Source organism: Capsella rubella, unplaced genomic scaffold (genome assembly GCF_000375325.1).
Source record: "Capsella rubella cultivar Monte Gargano unplaced genomic scaffold, Caprub1_0 scaffold_4, whole genome shotgun sequence".
In the NCBI taxonomy this organism is placed as follows: Eukaryota; Viridiplantae; Streptophyta; class Magnoliopsida; order Brassicales; family Brassicaceae; genus Capsella; species Capsella rubella.
The window spans coordinates 12670181-12686678 of NW_006238920.1; the positions used below are offsets into that span (position 1 = coordinate 12670181).

General features: G+C 37.1%; 6 protein-coding genes across 8 annotated transcripts; 4 read left to right on the forward strand and 2 right to left on the reverse strand.

The window, feature by feature from the left end:
• Positions 1 to 375: 375 nt before the first annotated feature.
• Positions 376 to 3256, reverse strand: LOC17889770 (BRCA1-associated protein). The gene is made up of 10 exons (XM_006294028.2): positions 2872 to 3256; positions 2610 to 2718; positions 2414 to 2528; positions 2232 to 2329; positions 1917 to 2023; positions 1544 to 1793; positions 1369 to 1422; positions 1106 to 1249; positions 884 to 1003; positions 376 to 802 (listed from the first exon to the last, which is right to left on the reverse strand). The coding sequence occupies exons 1-10, from the start codon at positions 3180 to 3182 to the stop codon at positions 644 to 646; spliced, it is 1467 nt and encodes a 488-aa protein (XP_006294090.1). The 5' UTR covers positions 3183 to 3256; the 3' UTR covers positions 376 to 643.
• Positions 3257 to 3562: 306 nt separating this feature from the next.
• Positions 3563 to 4291, reverse strand: LOC17890252. Its single transcript, XM_006296318.2, has one exon. The coding sequence runs from the start codon at positions 4200 to 4202 to the stop codon at positions 3696 to 3698; it is 507 nt and encodes a 168-aa protein (XP_006296380.1). The 5' UTR covers positions 4203 to 4291; the 3' UTR covers positions 3563 to 3695.
• A 1205-nt stretch (positions 4292 to 5496) lies between these two features.
• On the forward strand, positions 5497 to 7003 carry LOC17888716. Of its 2 annotated transcripts, none has more exons than XM_006295142.2 (2): positions 5497 to 5616; positions 6378 to 7003. In XM_006295142.2, exon 2 carries the CDS (start codon positions 6417 to 6419, stop codon positions 6831 to 6833), a length of 417 nt encoding a protein of 138 aa, XP_006295204.1. In that variant the 5' UTR covers positions 5497 to 5616; positions 6378 to 6416; the 3' UTR covers positions 6834 to 7003. The 2 variants fall into 2 exon arrangements, with proteins under 2 accessions (XP_006295204.1, XP_006295205.1); XM_006295143.2 differs by lacking the exon at positions 5497 to 5616 and adding an exon at positions 5625 to 5936.
• A 3065-nt stretch (positions 7004 to 10068) lies between these two features.
• On the forward strand, positions 10069 to 12641 carry LOC17887996 (squamosa promoter-binding-like protein 9). The gene is made up of 3 exons (XM_006294403.2): positions 10069 to 10983; positions 11637 to 11782; positions 11873 to 12641. Exons 1-3 carry the CDS (start codon positions 10628 to 10630, stop codon positions 12472 to 12474), a joined length of 1104 nt encoding a protein of 367 aa, XP_006294465.1. The 5' UTR covers positions 10069 to 10627; the 3' UTR covers positions 12475 to 12641.
• Positions 12642 to 13239: 598 nt separating this feature from the next.
• On the forward strand, positions 13240 to 14883 carry LOC17890183 (outer envelope pore protein 16-3, chloroplastic/mitochondrial). Of its 2 annotated transcripts, none has more exons than XM_006295086.2 (3): positions 13240 to 13344; positions 13752 to 14098; positions 14476 to 14883. In XM_006295086.2, exons 2-3 carry the CDS (start codon positions 13768 to 13770, stop codon positions 14622 to 14624), a joined length of 480 nt encoding a protein of 159 aa, XP_006295148.1. In that variant the 5' UTR covers positions 13240 to 13344; positions 13752 to 13767; the 3' UTR covers positions 14625 to 14883. The 2 variants fall into 2 exon arrangements, with proteins under 2 accessions (XP_006295148.1, XP_023639549.1); XM_023783781.1 differs by having other exon boundaries at positions 13249 to 13344; positions 13748 to 14098.
• A 201-nt stretch (positions 14884 to 15084) lies between these two features.
• LOC17889276 (rhodanese-like domain-containing protein 9, chloroplastic) lies at positions 15085 to 16479 on the forward strand. The gene is made up of 6 exons (XM_023783780.1): positions 15085 to 15189; positions 15322 to 15572; positions 15653 to 15803; positions 15896 to 15981; positions 16088 to 16192; positions 16284 to 16479. Exons 1-6 carry the CDS (start codon positions 15143 to 15145, stop codon positions 16343 to 16345), a joined length of 702 nt encoding a protein of 233 aa, XP_023639548.1. The 5' UTR covers positions 15085 to 15142; the 3' UTR covers positions 16346 to 16479.
• The last annotated feature ends 19 nt before the right edge of the window (positions 16480 to 16498 follow it).

The window sequence follows — 16498 nt, forward strand, 5'->3', positions numbered from 1 at the left end:
CTCTCCTCGTCGTCGTCGTCGTCGTCGTCTACTCAACTCTCTCTCTCTCTCTCTCTCTCTCTCTCTCTCTCTCTCTCTCTCTCTCTTATTAGTCGGCAAAATTTATTAAGGACTGATTGTACCTCGGCAATGAGATCATATCTCTTCTTTAGGCAATGAATATATTTGTCAATATTCTCTAGTTTATTCATCTTCTTGTGTATAAAGGTAAATGAGATTGGAATCATTGGATTGGAGAGCTTTTTCTGTCAAGTGATATATTTGTTCGATTTTTCTCAACATTGTATATTATGTGGCATTGAGTTTGTTTTAAAGCTGCAGATTGCAGTAAAAACAAGCTGCATAATGAAACATAGGGAAATGTTGTACACAGAATGACAGATAACTGATATCAGTTTAACTTTCCAATCACATAAACCATAGTGGATCCAGTTACAATATATACAGTGTACGAGATAGAGGCGTTTTGTTTCAGATCTTATCAAAGATATTAGTACTCAAAACTTTGCCTTTTGGTTTCTCTTAATCGGATATACTTCAGTTTGGTAAGTCTTTAGACCTGAGAGCTGTTTAGTTTAAACCGGAGAAACTGAAACCCAAGTACTGTAAATCCTAAAACTAAAAAGAATCAAAAAGCTGCTATTCACTTTCTCCGGTTTGACTTCTTCTGCCTTCTAACCGAAGAAACCGGCTCATCCTTGATAGGCACTGGTAAGACGGTTCCTTCACGTATACCATCCGAATCTAATGACATCTTCTTTAGGGTTTTTTTGGCTTCAATGAAAATCGTAATATCTCTTATCTGTACAAATTCATTCTTATCAGGTCATACTACTGACCGTTAAATGTTAATAGCAAAACCTGAATCAGGTTAGAAGCTTACCTGTTCTTCAAGATCAACTATCATCTCGTCTTTTGATCCTAGCAATGCAGCTTCCCTCTCTTCTATCTCCTTGGCCTTCTTCCGCCAAGTGTCCTGCTCTTTTATAAGTTTTCTGTTAACCTGAAACCCAAATATTATAGTTTGCAGCGTAATCAGTTCAAAGGAAACCTTTCAAGAATGGATTAATGATGGAAAAAGAACACAAGGCAGAGAGACTATTACCTCAGTGATACAACTTTTTTCCTCTTCACATTTTTCAATCTCATTCTGAAGCTCCTGCATTTTGTTCACAACAATCTGCTCAACTGCTTCAGCGATACTACTTTCCTTCTTACTTCTCGCCTCAACAATGAGAGATTCATAGTACTGAAAAACATCACATTTGTAATTAATTTACCATTGCGTGGCTACAACTTCATCCTCTGTTGAGTTTGTTCATATATAAATAAGAAGAGAATGAAACAAACATCAGAAGAACCACTTGCCTGTCGCTGTCCCTTCAGTTGACTTGCAAGAAGGTCATTATATTCGCTAACAATCTGTTCAACAAAATTTGAGTCAAATAATACAATCATAAAACCACTGAGATAAACTGATGACCTAAGATTCATATGCATTATGCAGAAAAAAAAAATGACTAAGGGTGATTAGATATTGTACTGAATCAACTTTGCTGTTGAAGATGGCTCCGCTAATTCCTGTATCCTCACTACACTCACAGAGACCACAGTCCCCTTTGTGTGACAGACAACGGGTGTTCATCTCTACTGACTTTCCATCAATTCTTGAATGGTTTAACCGATGAACATAGCTGTCACCAACATAATCCCAGATTTGTTGTGTTCGCAAATCAAGAGAATAGCAGTGATGCGTTTCTTTCCAGTGCCTGATAGAATGCCCTTCCTTGTATCTACAAAACGAAATCATAATCCACTGTGAATGAAACTATCAACTCTTGAGGAAAATACAGATGTGGCTATAATATCAGGTAATCTACAATCTTATTACAATGGAAAAGCAAACCAAGCATTACCTTCCACAACCTAAGAAGCCACAGACAAGGCATGCCCATACGTTCTCTGTTTTCCCACAAATAGAACAGCTTAATATCTCATCTGGTTGTTGACACAATCGACAAACCTACAAACGAAATGAGCATATGGTAAAACATGTGCAAGGTAAAAGAATTAGAGGAAACAGATTCATTTTGCACCATAAATATGTAAAGCACTAAATCTGCAGAGTATAGCTAAGCAAACACTATAAATAAATGAACATCGCCAATGCAACACCAACCCACCATATAAACTGAAAATGAAATGAAAGGTCATGAAGGAGAACCACTCACCTGACAGGATAGATAAGTCCATTTGGAAGTGCAAGAACACTGAAACGAGTGATCACAAAGAGTGCTGACTATACCACTGGTGTCAGGATCTAATCTCTCTGCACGAGTCAAATTCCAAATATTGATATAAGAAAAAGTAAAGTGAAAAAAACATAGCAATCGTCTTCTTTAGCACAACTCACCAAGACATATTGGGCAAGTAGGTAACTCTGTAAATCCAGCAGGAGCTTCTGCAGCAACCTCATCAAATTCAGTGTGTTCCACCGACATTACATAGAGAATATGGCAAACCTCAGCCTAAAACCCCAAGAAACGTCACTGTAAATACAATGAACCAAAAAGAATAAACGATTATAAGATCATTTCCATATTATATACCTCAGATGGTGCAAATTTTTGCCCATTTAGGTTATTGTGGAATCCATCTGCAGCGGATTGATCACTAAGTGTGACAAGAACACTATATCGATCTTCCATTCCATCGTTCCTAATAATTTTTAAGAAGCACAAAATCAGACACTACCAGCAACAATCATCACCATATTCATTCTGGTCATTTAAAATCAAATCAAGAAAGCACGACCGAATTAATTACTTCAAGTGATCAACCTAAAAACAAGAAATGGAACTTTCGACGAACCTGATGAAGAGGATCTCGGAGACACTAGCGATGCGGGAATCACAGAAGCGGATGAAATCAAGGGAGGAGAGGTAATTGGGAACAGCGACGATGAAGAGAGTGGTGGAACGGGAGCTAGGGTTAGGGAGCGAGCTGTGTGAAGAGTTGCGGTAGAGATGGATCAGACCTTTGCGTTCGGTGATTTTGAGGGATGGTTGTATGAGTTTAAGAGGAGGCTGAGCTCTCTTCGATGCGTAGGTGAAACCTGTATCTTCATCTTCAATGGAGATTGGTCGCTCCAAGTCAACCGAATGAACTCTGAGGATGAACATCGCCAGAAGCGGGAAAGAGCTCCACAACCACAACGAAAGCTACTCTCAGAGAAGAAAAGAGACGATGCTTCTTCGTCTTCTTCTTCTTCTTCTTCTAATTTTGGGTTATGCTCTTCTTAATGGGCCTTTGGCGGCGTCATCGGCCCAATATTAATTCGGCTTAATCGTCCATCAATTTTTGTTTTGTTTACTCTACGAATCACATCCATTAAGATTAACTTTTAATAGTCTTCACTCTGTTTGTCCCAAAAAAAAAAAAAGAAAAAAAAAAAAGAGTCTTTACTCTGCAGAGTCGATTTATCTTGGATTAGCATAAATTTCCTTAATTATTTATAACGTTGTGATAAATTTCCATTTTTAGGCAGTCCAAATACTGTATATGTTATATATTTTCTTGCATTTAAGCCCTCCAAAATAAGTTAATTTAAACATTTCGCCCCATCTTATTAACTAATTAAGACAAATCCTTCAAACAAGAATACAAAATAATCAACCTCTTTGATTTTTCAACTCTCACAAACTCCTCGCCAACATTTCTTGGAACCTCCTATAAGATTCAACCTTCTCCAGCAAGAACTTCTCATGACACCTCGCGATGAACATGTCTGCCAAATGATCAATATCATTATCATAATCAACAACAACATCTCTCTCCCCAACACTATGATCATCATTAATGCTAATGTTCTCATCAACCCTCTCTTCTAGCCACTCGAGGTACCGAGACTCATGATTGTCCTCATCTTCATGACCCTGAATAGATAAAGGGAAAGATTTAGGTTTGGAGACGACACTGGAGGACCCGAAGAAGATGTTGTGTTGATTTATGGATGACTTTGTTGAGTAAAACATCATCATGAACAACTTCTTCTTGTTGTGTTTAGATATCTCAATAAGAATGGATTTGGCTCTGGAGAGAGCCCGTAATAAACGGTAAAGAGAGTGTGTGATAAGGTTTAGGAATAGGGCTTTGAGTTTCGTGGAGGGTGAAGACGAAGATGATGACCTCTTGAGCTGCATGACTCAACGACAACTATAGAGAGTATCTATCTCATCACACTTTTCTTCTGTGCGCATAATCGACAATCTCCACCAACTATATATAAGAGAGTTGTTGACGTTTATAGCCTTACAAGTTCATCTTATTTACTTGTATGAGTTATAGTTTGTCTTAAAAGCTAATGAACAATTCCATTAACTTGTTGCGTGAGTGATTTTATAAGAAATAGTGTGAAAGGTTTTTAATAGAGTGTGAGGAGAATCTAGAGATGACACAATCGTGACTCAAATCTTAAACAGCTTGCAACTGCCCCCCCCCCCCCTCCCCTAATTACTCATCTCAGTTATGTTTGGTCTTAATTTATCTTTTCAAACAATTTGCATATATACTGCCAATTTGGTAGATCAATTTCAATAAAAAGTTTGTAATGCTGAAAAATATGTGATTTCTTGACATGAGGTAATAGAGCGAAACGACCATATGATAATACTCACTTTTAACTTTTAACTTTTTGATCAATGTTTGTGTTTTGTTTGATGAAATGTGTAGAGACATTTGATCTTTCCATCATAGTACGATACAACAGGAAAGAATTGATACAAGTCATTATATAAAAGAAAAAATAAATTATACAGATAATGAGCATAGTAACGAATCAAAAGTAAAAACCAAGACAGCTATCACATAACATAACATAAAGTTTACATCCCATTAAGGAGCAGTGAGCACAAACCCTATATATAATTATATATAAAATGCGCAGTTACGTCTAAGAACAATGTAGCTTAGGATCATCTTAAGGTAACGGCCTGAAAAAATCAAAATATAAAATCACAAGTTGTTGTTTAACGTGTAGCTTTTGGCATATCCTACATAACGTGAATAAAATGAAAATTTTATTGGCTAAAAAGAGTTAAAGATAGAAGCAGTTCGATAGATTTCAATGCGTTGAAGAATGGTTAACTGTTTACTCCAAGTAAATAGTTCTAGTCTAGAATCATTTTAGTTACATCACCGCTTATTTTAAACTTCAATCATTTGGACATGTGTGATGTATCCATCACCAAATGATGTGCTTAATTAACGCGTTACTACGTCAGGATATGCAACATTTCCTTCATGTGTACCTGTAAAATGAGTTCATTCTTTCTTGTTTGGTCGAATGAACGAACATAGTTAATCGTAATAAGCCTTATGGGCTTTGGGGTTCGGCCCATATAAGAAAGCGAGAAGAAAAGCCCCTGAACGCTGTTGAGTTGTCATCGTTCGTTCTTTCTTATCCACACAGAGACGAGGTCGTGTGGGAGTGAGTACGATCACGTGCCGATTAGAGCGCGTGTAATTAGTTAGAATGAGAAAATCCGTATCCCATCTTCAACGGGGCTAAAGAAGATCCATCGGCCAATGGACTTGGTTTATAGGATCATGGTTGTGGTAAGTGTGTGCTACTCAGCGAACTCTCTCTTTTGTCCTTACCCTCTTTCTCAGATCTCTCTGTGATCACTTTTTATTATTAAGAGTCTCAGACTCCGTGGTGTTTCTTCTCTCATCTCTGTGTTTCCTCTGTTTCCCCTACTGAGTGTTTGTTTGGTAGAGATATACTGTGTTAAGTAGATCGATTGAGAACCCCAGATCAAAAAAGAGTTCTTTTTTTCTTAGGATCCAAGAAAGGAAGAAGCTTTTTTCATTGTATGGTTCTTGAGTAATTGGTTTATCTGTCGGAGAATCTGAATGATTGGATGAGCTACACCTAGGTGAGTATTTTAACCAGTTTTGCATTAGTGTTAAAATTCTTTTCTACCTGTTTTGTTTAGTTGTTCTGAAGAAGCTTAGTGAGATTGAAACAACTTAAAAAAAACTAGGCTTCTCGTCTCTTTTTTATTGCTCGATCATGCAATGTAATTTCATGGATGTTAATCTAAATTTTTCGTAGGCTTTTGTTCTTCAGTGTGATGTTGGGTTAGGTTTGGAACAGTTTGGTAAGAGACGTAACAACGAGAAAATAGGAATCTTGTGTTCATGTTTTTCAAGTGTTTGTTCTGCTTTTCATTGTTAACTAGTTTGATCTGCAATGTGAAAGGGAGTAATGTTACCTGATTGATTCTTTTTTTTTAATATGGATTGTGACTTCTTTGTTTTCATGTTCTCATGAGCTGCTTTCAAAATGTAAAAGAGATGATCTTTTTGATTTGCAGGTTTCTAGATTTTGTAGTAGCTTGTGGGTTTCATAGACTATGAGAAGAGGTAGAGGGAAAGGGAGGAAGCAGAATGTATCTGCAAGGGAAGATTGTGGAAGCGGTGAGGAAGAAAAGATTCCAGCTTACAGGAGAAGAGGAAGACCGCAGAAGCCGATGAAAGACGATTTCAAAGAGGAAGCAGAAGAGATGGTAGAGAAGATAGAAGATGAAGAAGAAGAAGAAGATATTGATGATGGTTCAGTGACAAGTAAAGACTTGAAGAAGGAGAAAAGGAGGAAGGTGTCTATTGGAAGCAGTGCGGATCTAAATGAGGAAGATAATGGGTTAGGATCGAAATCAAGCACCGATGATTCCGCGAAATCGACATCTATCGGCTTCAGACAAAATGGAAGCCGGAGGAAGAGCAAGCCGAGACGAGCTGCTGAAGCTGTCGTGGAATGTAACGGATTTTGAGAAACCTCCTGATAAAGAAACTTCAAGAAACAGGATGACAAATTTGACTTCAAGAAACCTTCATCTTCTTCTTTTTGCCTTCTCCTTACAAGTTTTTCCAAGTTGATAACTTTAGGACCTCCTTTGTTGAACTATGAATGATCAATAACATCAGTTTGCATTCTTTTTTCTTTCTTGTGCCTTCATATGTATGGCTTCTGTCATTTGAGGGTCTAGAGATGGTCTTGCAACATATGGGATATTTGGAATAATGATTGGGGGAGAATGTGATTGACACTCTTGAGAGAGATGTGAGATCCTCTCTAATCTAATATCCTCCAAATATCAAATGGTCGTGGAGATGCTATAATTGCAAATTGTGTATGTTAGGCAAAATATAGAAGCTAAGCCGTGAAGGGAAGAGAGCTAAGAAGTGAAAAAGAGCTAGTAACTAGAATTTAAAGATTGGTCTACTTCAGAATGTTGAAACTCTAAAGACTGGTCTAGTATGATCATTAGATTTTACTTTTGGTATGAAAACTTGGAATATTTTCAAGTGAAAAATGTCAAAATCTAATAAAGAAACTTAAAACACAGATCAAGTCCTCCAACCCATGTTTGCCACAACTTTTCACGTAACTAATAAAATAATAACAATAAACTTTGCAAGTGTTTGACTGTACTGAGAGAGCATAAACCTTTCTATTTTACTCAAAATGTCTCACTATATGCAGAGCCTAGACGTTTGCTGTGACGTATTTGTGAAAAAGAGTCAGGCTTAGGAGATCAGGTCTTTAGTTTCAGGGTTTAACCGATGCAGCCAAACAAGTGGAAACCACTTTCACTAAATAAAGCTAAACAAAAAGAACAAATCAAACCTAAACCTATATAATAATAATATAGACTAGTAGTAGATTTACAGTTTACACAGACTCTGATGGATGATGTCTATGACTACGATTTAACTTCCCATACTTTTCTTTTTTTTTCTAACGAAGATCAAGAAAGATCTTGCTTTAGATATTGTAAGTAAGAACAAAAAAAAAAAAATCCAAAATAAAACTCAAAAGTTTTGGCTTTAATTTGCGGAAAAACAAACAATACAAAACTGAAATAATTTAAAACATTTGGTTATATAATTCGCTAAAGAGGTTTTAACAAATACGTAAATGATAGAGTACTGAATTTATTTATAGGGTTGCTTGCACATCTGCCGACACCAACTACTTCCCTTGAAGTGTCACATCTTTTGTTGTGTTCCAATAACTGTACTGCTCACGTTCCAGTCTTTTAATATTTTAGTAACATATTTTCGATCATTATAATTTTTAAAAATTCACTAGCTAATTAAAGTAGTAGTATTCTTTTTTTCTTTTCATGCATGTTCGTTACTCTTTAACTAACTACAGTGTAGAATCCATCTATTTATAGAACTCCGAACTCCTCGGCAGTTTCCTTTTGCTTCCCAATGCTGATTATAGAATCTCTATCGAAGATAATATCTTAGAATTAAAACGTCACTGTTTTTTTCTAAGTACAAAGCCATATCAGAAGATATATCAATTATTTTGTAAAGTTGGATCTCCTATGAATACTGCTCCCTCGTCGCATATGCTTTTCAAAATATAATACTAGTTAAATTAAACTTACTACATCACACACATGACCCAAAAAAACCTTACATCACATATGACCCATCACCATCACGGTTAATTGTGGATACCCAACATTAAAGAGTACCACCAAACTAGGATTCTTATTACAAAACACATAAAATCCAAAATTTTATACCTAAAATCCCTGGACAAGCTCGATAAAAGTTTAGGGTTCTTTTTTTTTTTGTTTTTTCAATAAACGCAATAGAAATGCCCAACAGTCACGGATTCATTGAGGTTATCCATACCGGTACAAAAGAGTCTACGACGAAAAATAACAAACCATGCAAACGGGTTAAACATGGTTACACATACATTATGTCTAGAAATTATTCGCAAGCGAGATTCAAGATATAGACAAACAAGTTATGAAGCAAACTAAAATATTTTAGTTCCATGAGAAAAGCAATTTCTTACAAATGAATGTGACTTCACCTAATTATGAGCGAGATACACACCAACATAAAAAAATTTCTTAAGCGGTTTTTAAAACATGATTGGCCAAAAACCTACTCGTCTTTACATAAATATATATCCTATTTTTTTTTTTTGGCAAATGTCGAAGGCAAAATGCTATGTATTGACAATACCTTTTTAAGTGATTCCATTTGATCATTATCTTATATACCTCGATGAAGTGCTAGCTAGCCGATTGCATGAAGTTCATACTTATTTTATTTTTGCCGTCCCATGATGATGTTCATACTTAGTGGTTGAAATTGATATTTCGGGACAAATAAACAAAGTTTGTTGTGAGTTTAATTTTCTTATCATTATACTGAAAGAAAAAAAAACCCGATATTACAAAATTTGTTGTGGCGCTGCGAAACAAAAAAGTTGGTTTGAAAATTTATACTAGTCATTATAAGTCATTCAATCCAAGAATACGAAGAAGAATTTTTGTTTTATCGGGGGACCTCAGGGATGAGGCTGCATATAATGCAAATGTATATATCATGTTACAAAAACTATGATTTTCTAGTTATATTCTATAAATGTTTTTTTAAAATATGATTTTCTGAGGCTTCTAGCTAGTGTTTATCTTGAGATCTTCGTAGAGTTTCGTACATCGTCTATACAAGTTGTTTTTATTATCCCTAATATGCATCTTAACAAGTTTTACATATATTGACGCCAGAAACCACACATTTGGTGTTTGATCCCTCTTCACAACGACGATCAATAGAACTTTATTGGAATATCTAGAAGAAATTGTGTTTCTTAGAAAAATGAAAGAAATTGAGTTTCTTAGAAAATTAAAAGAAATGGTGTTTATAAAAGGTTTACAATGCATATTTTCATTTTTCAAATAAGTCATGTGTACTCTCAAATATCCGTAATAAATAGTTTTGATCAGTTCATATTTTATAAACTTAACTATACTAACACATTCATAGCCTAAGTTTTTTTGTTTTTTTTTTTAGGTTTGAAAACTGTTAGCTAGCAGTCAGTTCAAAACCAAATAAAGAATTCATATAATAGATTATATATATTTGCTATTGGACAACACAAAATATCATCTCCATTTATTGCCAACCTCATAATGCCAAATGGTGGACCAAAAGAAAAGAAAAACATGCATTTATTTATTCTCTTGACATAAGAAAAAATGCAATTATTTTGTCAAATAATTGCAAGGAAAAAAAAACTCTATAAGGAAAAGGTTGAAAATGTGAACAGTATAAAGTAAAAAAAAAAGAAAAAAGAAAGAAAGAAAGAAAGAAAGAAAGAAAGAAATATGTGCATATGAAAGACCTCTCCAATGTTCACTTGCTCCAGTTTCCCCAAGTTTAGAAACTGCTACATCATATCCCTCTCCCTCTCTATCTCTTTCTCTCTCGTTGTGAGCTATGTGGTAATTAACAGACAACAGTTTTTGTTTGTCCGTACCGTTTTACTTACTTTCACACTGTCTTTGTCTATTGCTACTCTCGTCTCTTCTTTTCCTTTTTTTCTTTCCTTTCCTTCTGTTGTGTTTTCTCTTTCTTTTATATCTGTAAACCCAAAACAGTCAAAATCAGGGAAGCCAAAGTTTCCTTTGCTTTCTTCTCCTTTCGTCCTTTCTTTGAACCAAGACAGTTAAGGTTTGTGTGTGTGTGAGAGAGAGAGAGAATGAAGAGTAAAACCCTTTTTGTCTGAGTTAGAGGAAACCAAAAGAGAATGGAGATGGGTTCCAACTCGGGTCCGGGTTTAGGTCCGGGTCAGGCAGAGTCGGGTGGTTCCTCCACTGAGTCATCCTCTTTCAGCGGAGGTCTCATGTTCGGCCAGAAGATCTACTTCGAGGACGGAGGAGGTGGATCCGGGTCTTCTTCCTCTGGTGGCTCAAACAGACGTGTCCGTGGAGGCGGGTCGGGCCAGTCCGGTCAGATACCAAGGTGCCAAGTGGAAGGTTGTGGGATGGATCTAACCAATGCAAAGGGTTATTACTCGAGGCACAGAGTTTGCGGAGTGCACTCTAAAACACCCAAAGTCATTGTCGCTGGTCTCGAACAGAGGTTTTGTCAACAGTGCAGCAGGTTCTTTTTTTTATCATCCCAATTCTACCCTTCAGCTCTATTGTTTATTTACGTGTTTTGCCATTGCCGGAGATATTAGAGTCCGGCCAAGGCTCTCCTTGTTCCACTGTTGTGAATCAAATCTAAAGGCTTTAGCTTTTTGTGATTGTCAGTGTCATATGCTTTTTTGGCTTTAACGTCTTTTTATTTTTCATTTTTTGAACTTTACAGCTTAGTTTTGCAACCTGGTCTTGTGTTTGTTGGACTCGTTGGGCTTATTTTTGGGAATATGTTTACGTGTACTTCTAGATGCTTCTCTTTTTCTGATTTTTGAATTTTTTTTTTTTGATTTTGTCTATCTTAAATAATCTAATCCAAAGGGATATGAAATGAATGGACAAGAAGAAACCTATTGCCCTCATTTTTGCTTCTTTAGGTCATATCATTATTGAGGGGGACAAAACTTTGTGTACCGTAGCATCATTGACGTGATCATTGAGGAACTCTGTTACAAGTGTTTGGTTTTAGATTCTTATTCAAACTGATGACGAAAGCTTATGATGACTTATAGAACCGGTGGTTAACGTGGGGGGAGGGAGTGTCTTGTGTTTGTATTCTTCTGTTATGTTGCTTTTCTTTGAAGTTAACTCGATATGTATCAATCCTACACACAGGTTTCATCAGCTCCCTGAATTTGACCTAGAGAAAAGGAGTTGTCGTAGGAGACTCGCTGGCCATAATGAGCGCCGGAGGAAGCCACAGCCTGCGTCTCTCTCTGTGCTATCTTCTCGTTACGGGAGGATTGCACCATCACTTTACGGTTAGATCTTTTTAGCTTGACATAAGACCAATACGCGCGAGAGATTAAAGTATCATTATAAGATATATATGCTTGCATGTTATGGGACAGGGAATGCTGATGCTGGAATGAATGGAAGCTTTCTTGGGAACCAAGACATGGGGTGGACAAGTGCAAGAACACTGGATACAAGAGTGATGAGACGACCTGTGTCAGCACCGTCGTGGCAGATCAGTCCGATGAATGTTTTTAGTCAAGGTTCAGTTGGAGGAGGAGGGACAAGCTTCTCATCTCCAGAGATTATGGACACTAAACTAGAGAGCTACAAGGGAATGGGCGACTCAAACTGTGCTCTCTCTCTTCTGTCAAATCCACATCAGCCACAGGACAACAACAATAACAACAACACATGGCGAGCTTCTTCAGGTTTTTGCCCGATGACGGTTACAATGGCTCAGCCCCCACCTGCACCTGGCCAGCATCAGTATCTCAACCCGCCTTGGGTGTTTAAGGACGATGATAGTGACATGTCTCCTGTTTTGAATTTGGGTCGATTCACCGAGCCAGATAATTGTCAGATAAGCAATGGCACGACAATGGGTGAGTTCGAGTTATCTGATCACCATCACCAAAGTAGGAGGCAGTACATAGAAGATGAGCAGAACACAAGGGCCTATGACTCTTCTTCTCACCATAATAACTGGTCTCTCTGACTTTCTCCTTGCATCAGAGAATCTTCTTTCCAATGGTACCATGACCGATTCTGCAATATCGTTACCTTTTGCTCTATTTTTGTTTATGTTATTATCTGCTATTAATAAACCAGACAATTGTTGCCAGATACTGGCTTTTGATTTTTATGCTACTTTGTTTTGTTTCATCTCTCTAACTTAGGAAACAAAGATTGAGCAAGCATCAGAATTATTAAGATTTTCTTCATCACATCAGGGTTCCATAAATTGATTCCTCAGCTTTGCTCAAACTGAACAATCTAAAAACTAATTAATTTAGACTCAGAGATCTATCTATTAACAAAGTGAGCTTTTTCCCCATTACCCTAATCATTCACCTTCAAAGAGTTGTCCTTTGTTGGACTTAGTTTCCAAATGAAACCTCACATTATAATCAAAACTTGAACCATATACATTACTATTAATACATACACCAGAAGACCCTTAACTATTGCAGCTTTTCAAATCAGCCACCATCTGAGCTATGCCTTACGATTCTTATCTTCATAAATATCTGTTGTCAGCAACAGTAAGACGATGACAGAGACCTTTCTTTAAAAGATATTTCATTTTCCATCTTCCATGGTGGTAGTCAGACTCATAGCTTTGCTACATAGACCTAACGAGTGGGATTAGAGAGAATAACATAAACGGGCTTAATAATGGGCCTAAATAACATAAACGGGCTTAATAATGGGCCTCTAGGCCCACATGAATTTCTGTTAGATTCTGCTAATTGGTTTTTTTTTTTTTTTCCTGGGTCTACCGTCTCGCCTCCTGAAGAACAACGAAACATCTCTCGTTGAGTTCCTCCACTGATTCGCTCATCACTCGCTTCTTCGAATTCCAAAGGTTAGACCATTCTGAATCCTTCAATGATCTCTCTTCGTTTTGTTCTATCATTCTTCATTTCTTCAGTTTTTGGTTCCAATTTTTTTCGTTGTATTAAGACTTTGACGAGCTTAATGAGCTTGACAAACTAGGGTTCTGCTTTTACATTAACCAAATCTCGTATTTCGCTTCAATCCATTGTATCTCTATATGATTTTTTTGGTTTCTAAGCCCGATGATATTGACGATCTGGTGATGGGTTGATAGCTAAATTTGTAAAGACCTCGACTTTAAAACTTCAATTTGATGAAATTTCTTCAAATACGCGTCGAATACATTTCGCATTCAAAACTCACATTTTTATTGTATTTTATTTTTTCGTATGATCGTGTTTGCTGATGAATGTTTTACTCGTGTGCATAAGCTAGAACCGTAGAAGGAATTATGGATCCAGCTGAAATGAGATATTTGGAAGAAGAGGATGGTCCGATGATGAAGACAATGAAAGGTAGTGTCACTGGTTTTGGTGCTGGGATGATTTACGGAACCATTTTAGCGACTTGGAAAGATGTTCCAAGAGTGGAGAGAAATGTGGCTCTCCCAGGGCTTATCAGAACAGTGAAGATGATGGGAATCCACGGGCTGACTTTTGCTGCCATTGGAGGCGTTTACATCGGAGTTGAACAGCTGGTTCAGAACTTTAGATCCAAGAGAGATTTTTACAATGGTGCCATTGGTGGTTTTGTGGCTGGAGCTTCTGTGCTTGGCTATAGAGGTAATCATGTTTCTTCTTGTCTCATAGTTCTAGCAGTATGTACTTCCATTCATTGGTTTTAGGAGCTAAGTAGTTATTTATGGACAAACAACAATATTGAGTGGGAGTAACGAAGTAATGTCAGATTTGCTTTTTGTCTGGGAACCACTGAATCGTTCCTTGCCTCAAGTTAATGTTATTCGGTATCTAGTGTAGCAAATCTATATGATATCCATAAGTGCCAAGACTTAATATTGAGTATGTACATGAGACTCCCAAAATCTTGTATATGTAAAGATCGAAAGTACATAGCTTTGTTTTGAGTGACTTGATGCTAAACTCCATTGTAAGCTGGTATACTGGGGTGACATTTGTTTTTTTTTTTTTTTTTTTTGCAGCAAGGAGCATCCCCACAGCCATAGCTGCAGGAGCAACTCTAGCTGTTACCTCTGCTTTGATTGACTCTGGAGGTCAGACCACAAGAGTAGACACTGGCAGAGAGTACTATCCTTACACCGTAGAGAAAAGAGCTGAAGCTGATTCTTGATTTCTCTTTTGGTGACTGAAATTAATAAGATGTGCATTTGTTGATCCCGGGCTCTTGAGATAATATCTCTTCCGTGTGCGCTCCTTTTTGTTAATTGTATCTGGATATGTGAATTCATCAAACTCTTTGCTTTTGTTTCCTCATGTTTTTCTGGGGAGTGACTTTTTCACATCTTTTGTCTGAATGTTTCCTACAATAAAAAAGTAAACTTTGTCTGCAAATGTTTCAGCTTTCAGTAATCAGACTCTTATTTTGCTTATGTTAATCTCAAGCTACTTGCTTTATCTCTGAATCCATAATAGATTTGAACATGATAACTGACAAGCATGAAACATGTATCATAATCAGACGAAGTGGATTTGGAGATCTACATATAAAAGAAGAGCTGAACACGTGGCAATAAATAATTGGTTATCTTAAATTTCCTTGTGGTATGGCTAATCTAGTGGCTCTTGTCCAATTAACTATCGCATCACAGTGACGAGTTTTTTCTTCTTCTTTCAGAGACATCTGCAGCAATGGCGGGGATCATAAGCCCTAGCCCTACGGCTCTTTATTTCACCAGGTAATACGAGTCTTCTCAGCTGAAAGTTGATTCCTTTTGATAAATTAGCCATGTTCAATAATCTTGGAGTGTTCTCCTCCAAAACAAAGAGAATATATCAGATAAATTCAACAGTTTCAATTGCTGATGTAGTAATGTCGGTGGGAGGCGATTGAAAGCGGTGAGCTGGGCGGGAAAGAGTGTCTCCGGGAACGTGATCCGCCGGAGAAACTTCAGAATTGCGGCGGAGGTGAAATTCGTGAATGCAGAAGAAGCAAAGCAGTTGATAGCTGAAGAAGGTTACTCGGTGGTGGATGTAAGAGACAAGACTCAGTTCGAGAGGGCTCATATAAAATCTTGCTCCCATATCCCTCTCTTCATTTACAACGAAGACAACGATATTGGTAAGAACTCGAACCTTTACTTGAACAAACTGTTGGCATTCTTATAATTCTGAGTGGTTTTTGTCTGAATAAAATTGCAGGCACGATAATAAAGAGGACAGTGCACAACAATTTCTCAGGACTCTTCTTTGGTTTGCCTTTTACGAAAATGAATCCGGAATTCCTCAAGTCCGTTAGAAACGAGTTTTCTCAAGACAGAAAACTTTTAATTGTTTGCCAAGAAGGTCTCAGGTTAGTAGAACTAACTCTGGATTCACTGAAACATGCATCACCAAGTGTAGTGTCAAGACAAATTTCAACTTTCTTTTGTCGATCTTGAAAAGATCCGCAGCTGCAGCTAATAGGTTGGAGGAAGCAGGTTACGAAAACATTGCTTGTGTAACATCAGGGCTACAATCTGTAAAACCAGGTTTGATTCCATCTAGCTTCATCTCAAGATCATTTCTTGGGGTTTTGGAGATATTTTGATTTCAGAAGGATGATGAATCGGATCTACTGGCTGTTACGTCTTTTAGGAACATTTGAATCGGTTGGTTCAACCGAGTTGCAGAATGCAGGCAAAGCAGGGCTTATCACAATTCAAGGCAAGATCTCTGCAGTCTTAGGAACAGTGCTTGTCTGTAAGTAAAATTTACCAGAGACTTGAAAAATATAGAGAAGGTTGCTTGGTCCTTTCTTTTGGTTGTGAATTGGACTTTGTTGAACCTGCAGGTGCTTATTTGTTCATACAGTTCTTCCCGGACCAAGCAGAGAAGCTGTTTCCTCCAAGCTAAAACAAGACAAAACAACAACTGATCCAGAGACAGTTTTCACAGTTTCAGCCTGTTTTGTATGTGTAGATGATTAAGAGAAAATATTGAAAAAGAAACTCATATTTTTAAAATTCCAAGTAGTTATTAAGGATTTATATCTATGGTATTGAGCAA

Bases quoted from the DNA above. Each gene is read 5' to 3' on its own strand.
- LOC17888716 (XM_006295142.2), top strand. From the start codon at position 6,417: ATGAGAAGAGGTAGAGGGAAAGGGAGGAAGCAGAATGTATCTGCAAGG.
- LOC17890183 (XM_006295086.2), top strand. From the start codon at position 13,768: ATGGATCCAGCTGAAATGAGATATTTGGAAGAAGAGGATGGTCCGATG. The intron at 14,099-14,475 runs GTAATCATGTTT...TTTTTTTTGCAG, and splicing joins TTCTGTGCTTGGCTATAGAG to CAAGGAGCATCCCCACAGCC.
- LOC17889276 (XM_023783780.1), top strand. From the start codon at position 15,143: ATGGCGGGGATCATAAGCCCTAGCCCTACGGCTCTTTATTTCACCAG. The intron at 15,573-15,652 runs GTAAGAACTCGA...ATAAAATTGCAG, and splicing joins CAACGAAGACAACGATATTG to GCACGATAATAAAGAGGACA. The intron at 15,804-15,895 runs GTTAGTAGAACT...GATCTTGAAAAG, and splicing joins GTTTGCCAAGAAGGTCTCAG to ATCCGCAGCTGCAGCTAATA.
- LOC17889770 (XM_006294028.2), bottom strand. From the start codon at position 3,182: ATGTTCATCCTCAGAGTTCATTCGGTTGACTTGGAGCGACCAATCTCC. The intron at 2,529-2,609 runs GTATATAATATG...TTGGGGTTTTAG, and splicing joins AAAAATTTGCACCATCTGAG to GCTGAGGTTTGCCATATTCT. The intron at 803-883 runs GTAAGCTTCTAA...GAATTTGTACAG, and splicing joins TAGTTGATCTTGAAGAACAG to ATAAGAGATATTACGATTTT.
- LOC17890252 (XM_006296318.2), bottom strand. From the start codon at position 4,202: ATGCAGCTCAAGAGGTCATCATCTTCGTCTTCACCCTCCACGAAACTC.
- LOC17887996 (XM_006294403.2), top strand. From the start codon at position 10,628: ATGGAGATGGGTTCCAACTCGGGTCCGGGTTTAGGTCCGGGTCAGGCA. The intron at 10,984-11,636 runs GTTCTTTTTTTT...TCCTACACACAG, and splicing joins TTTTGTCAACAGTGCAGCAG to GTTTCATCAGCTCCCTGAAT. The intron at 11,783-11,872 runs GTTAGATCTTTT...GTTATGGGACAG, and splicing joins GATTGCACCATCACTTTACG to GGAATGCTGATGCTGGAATG.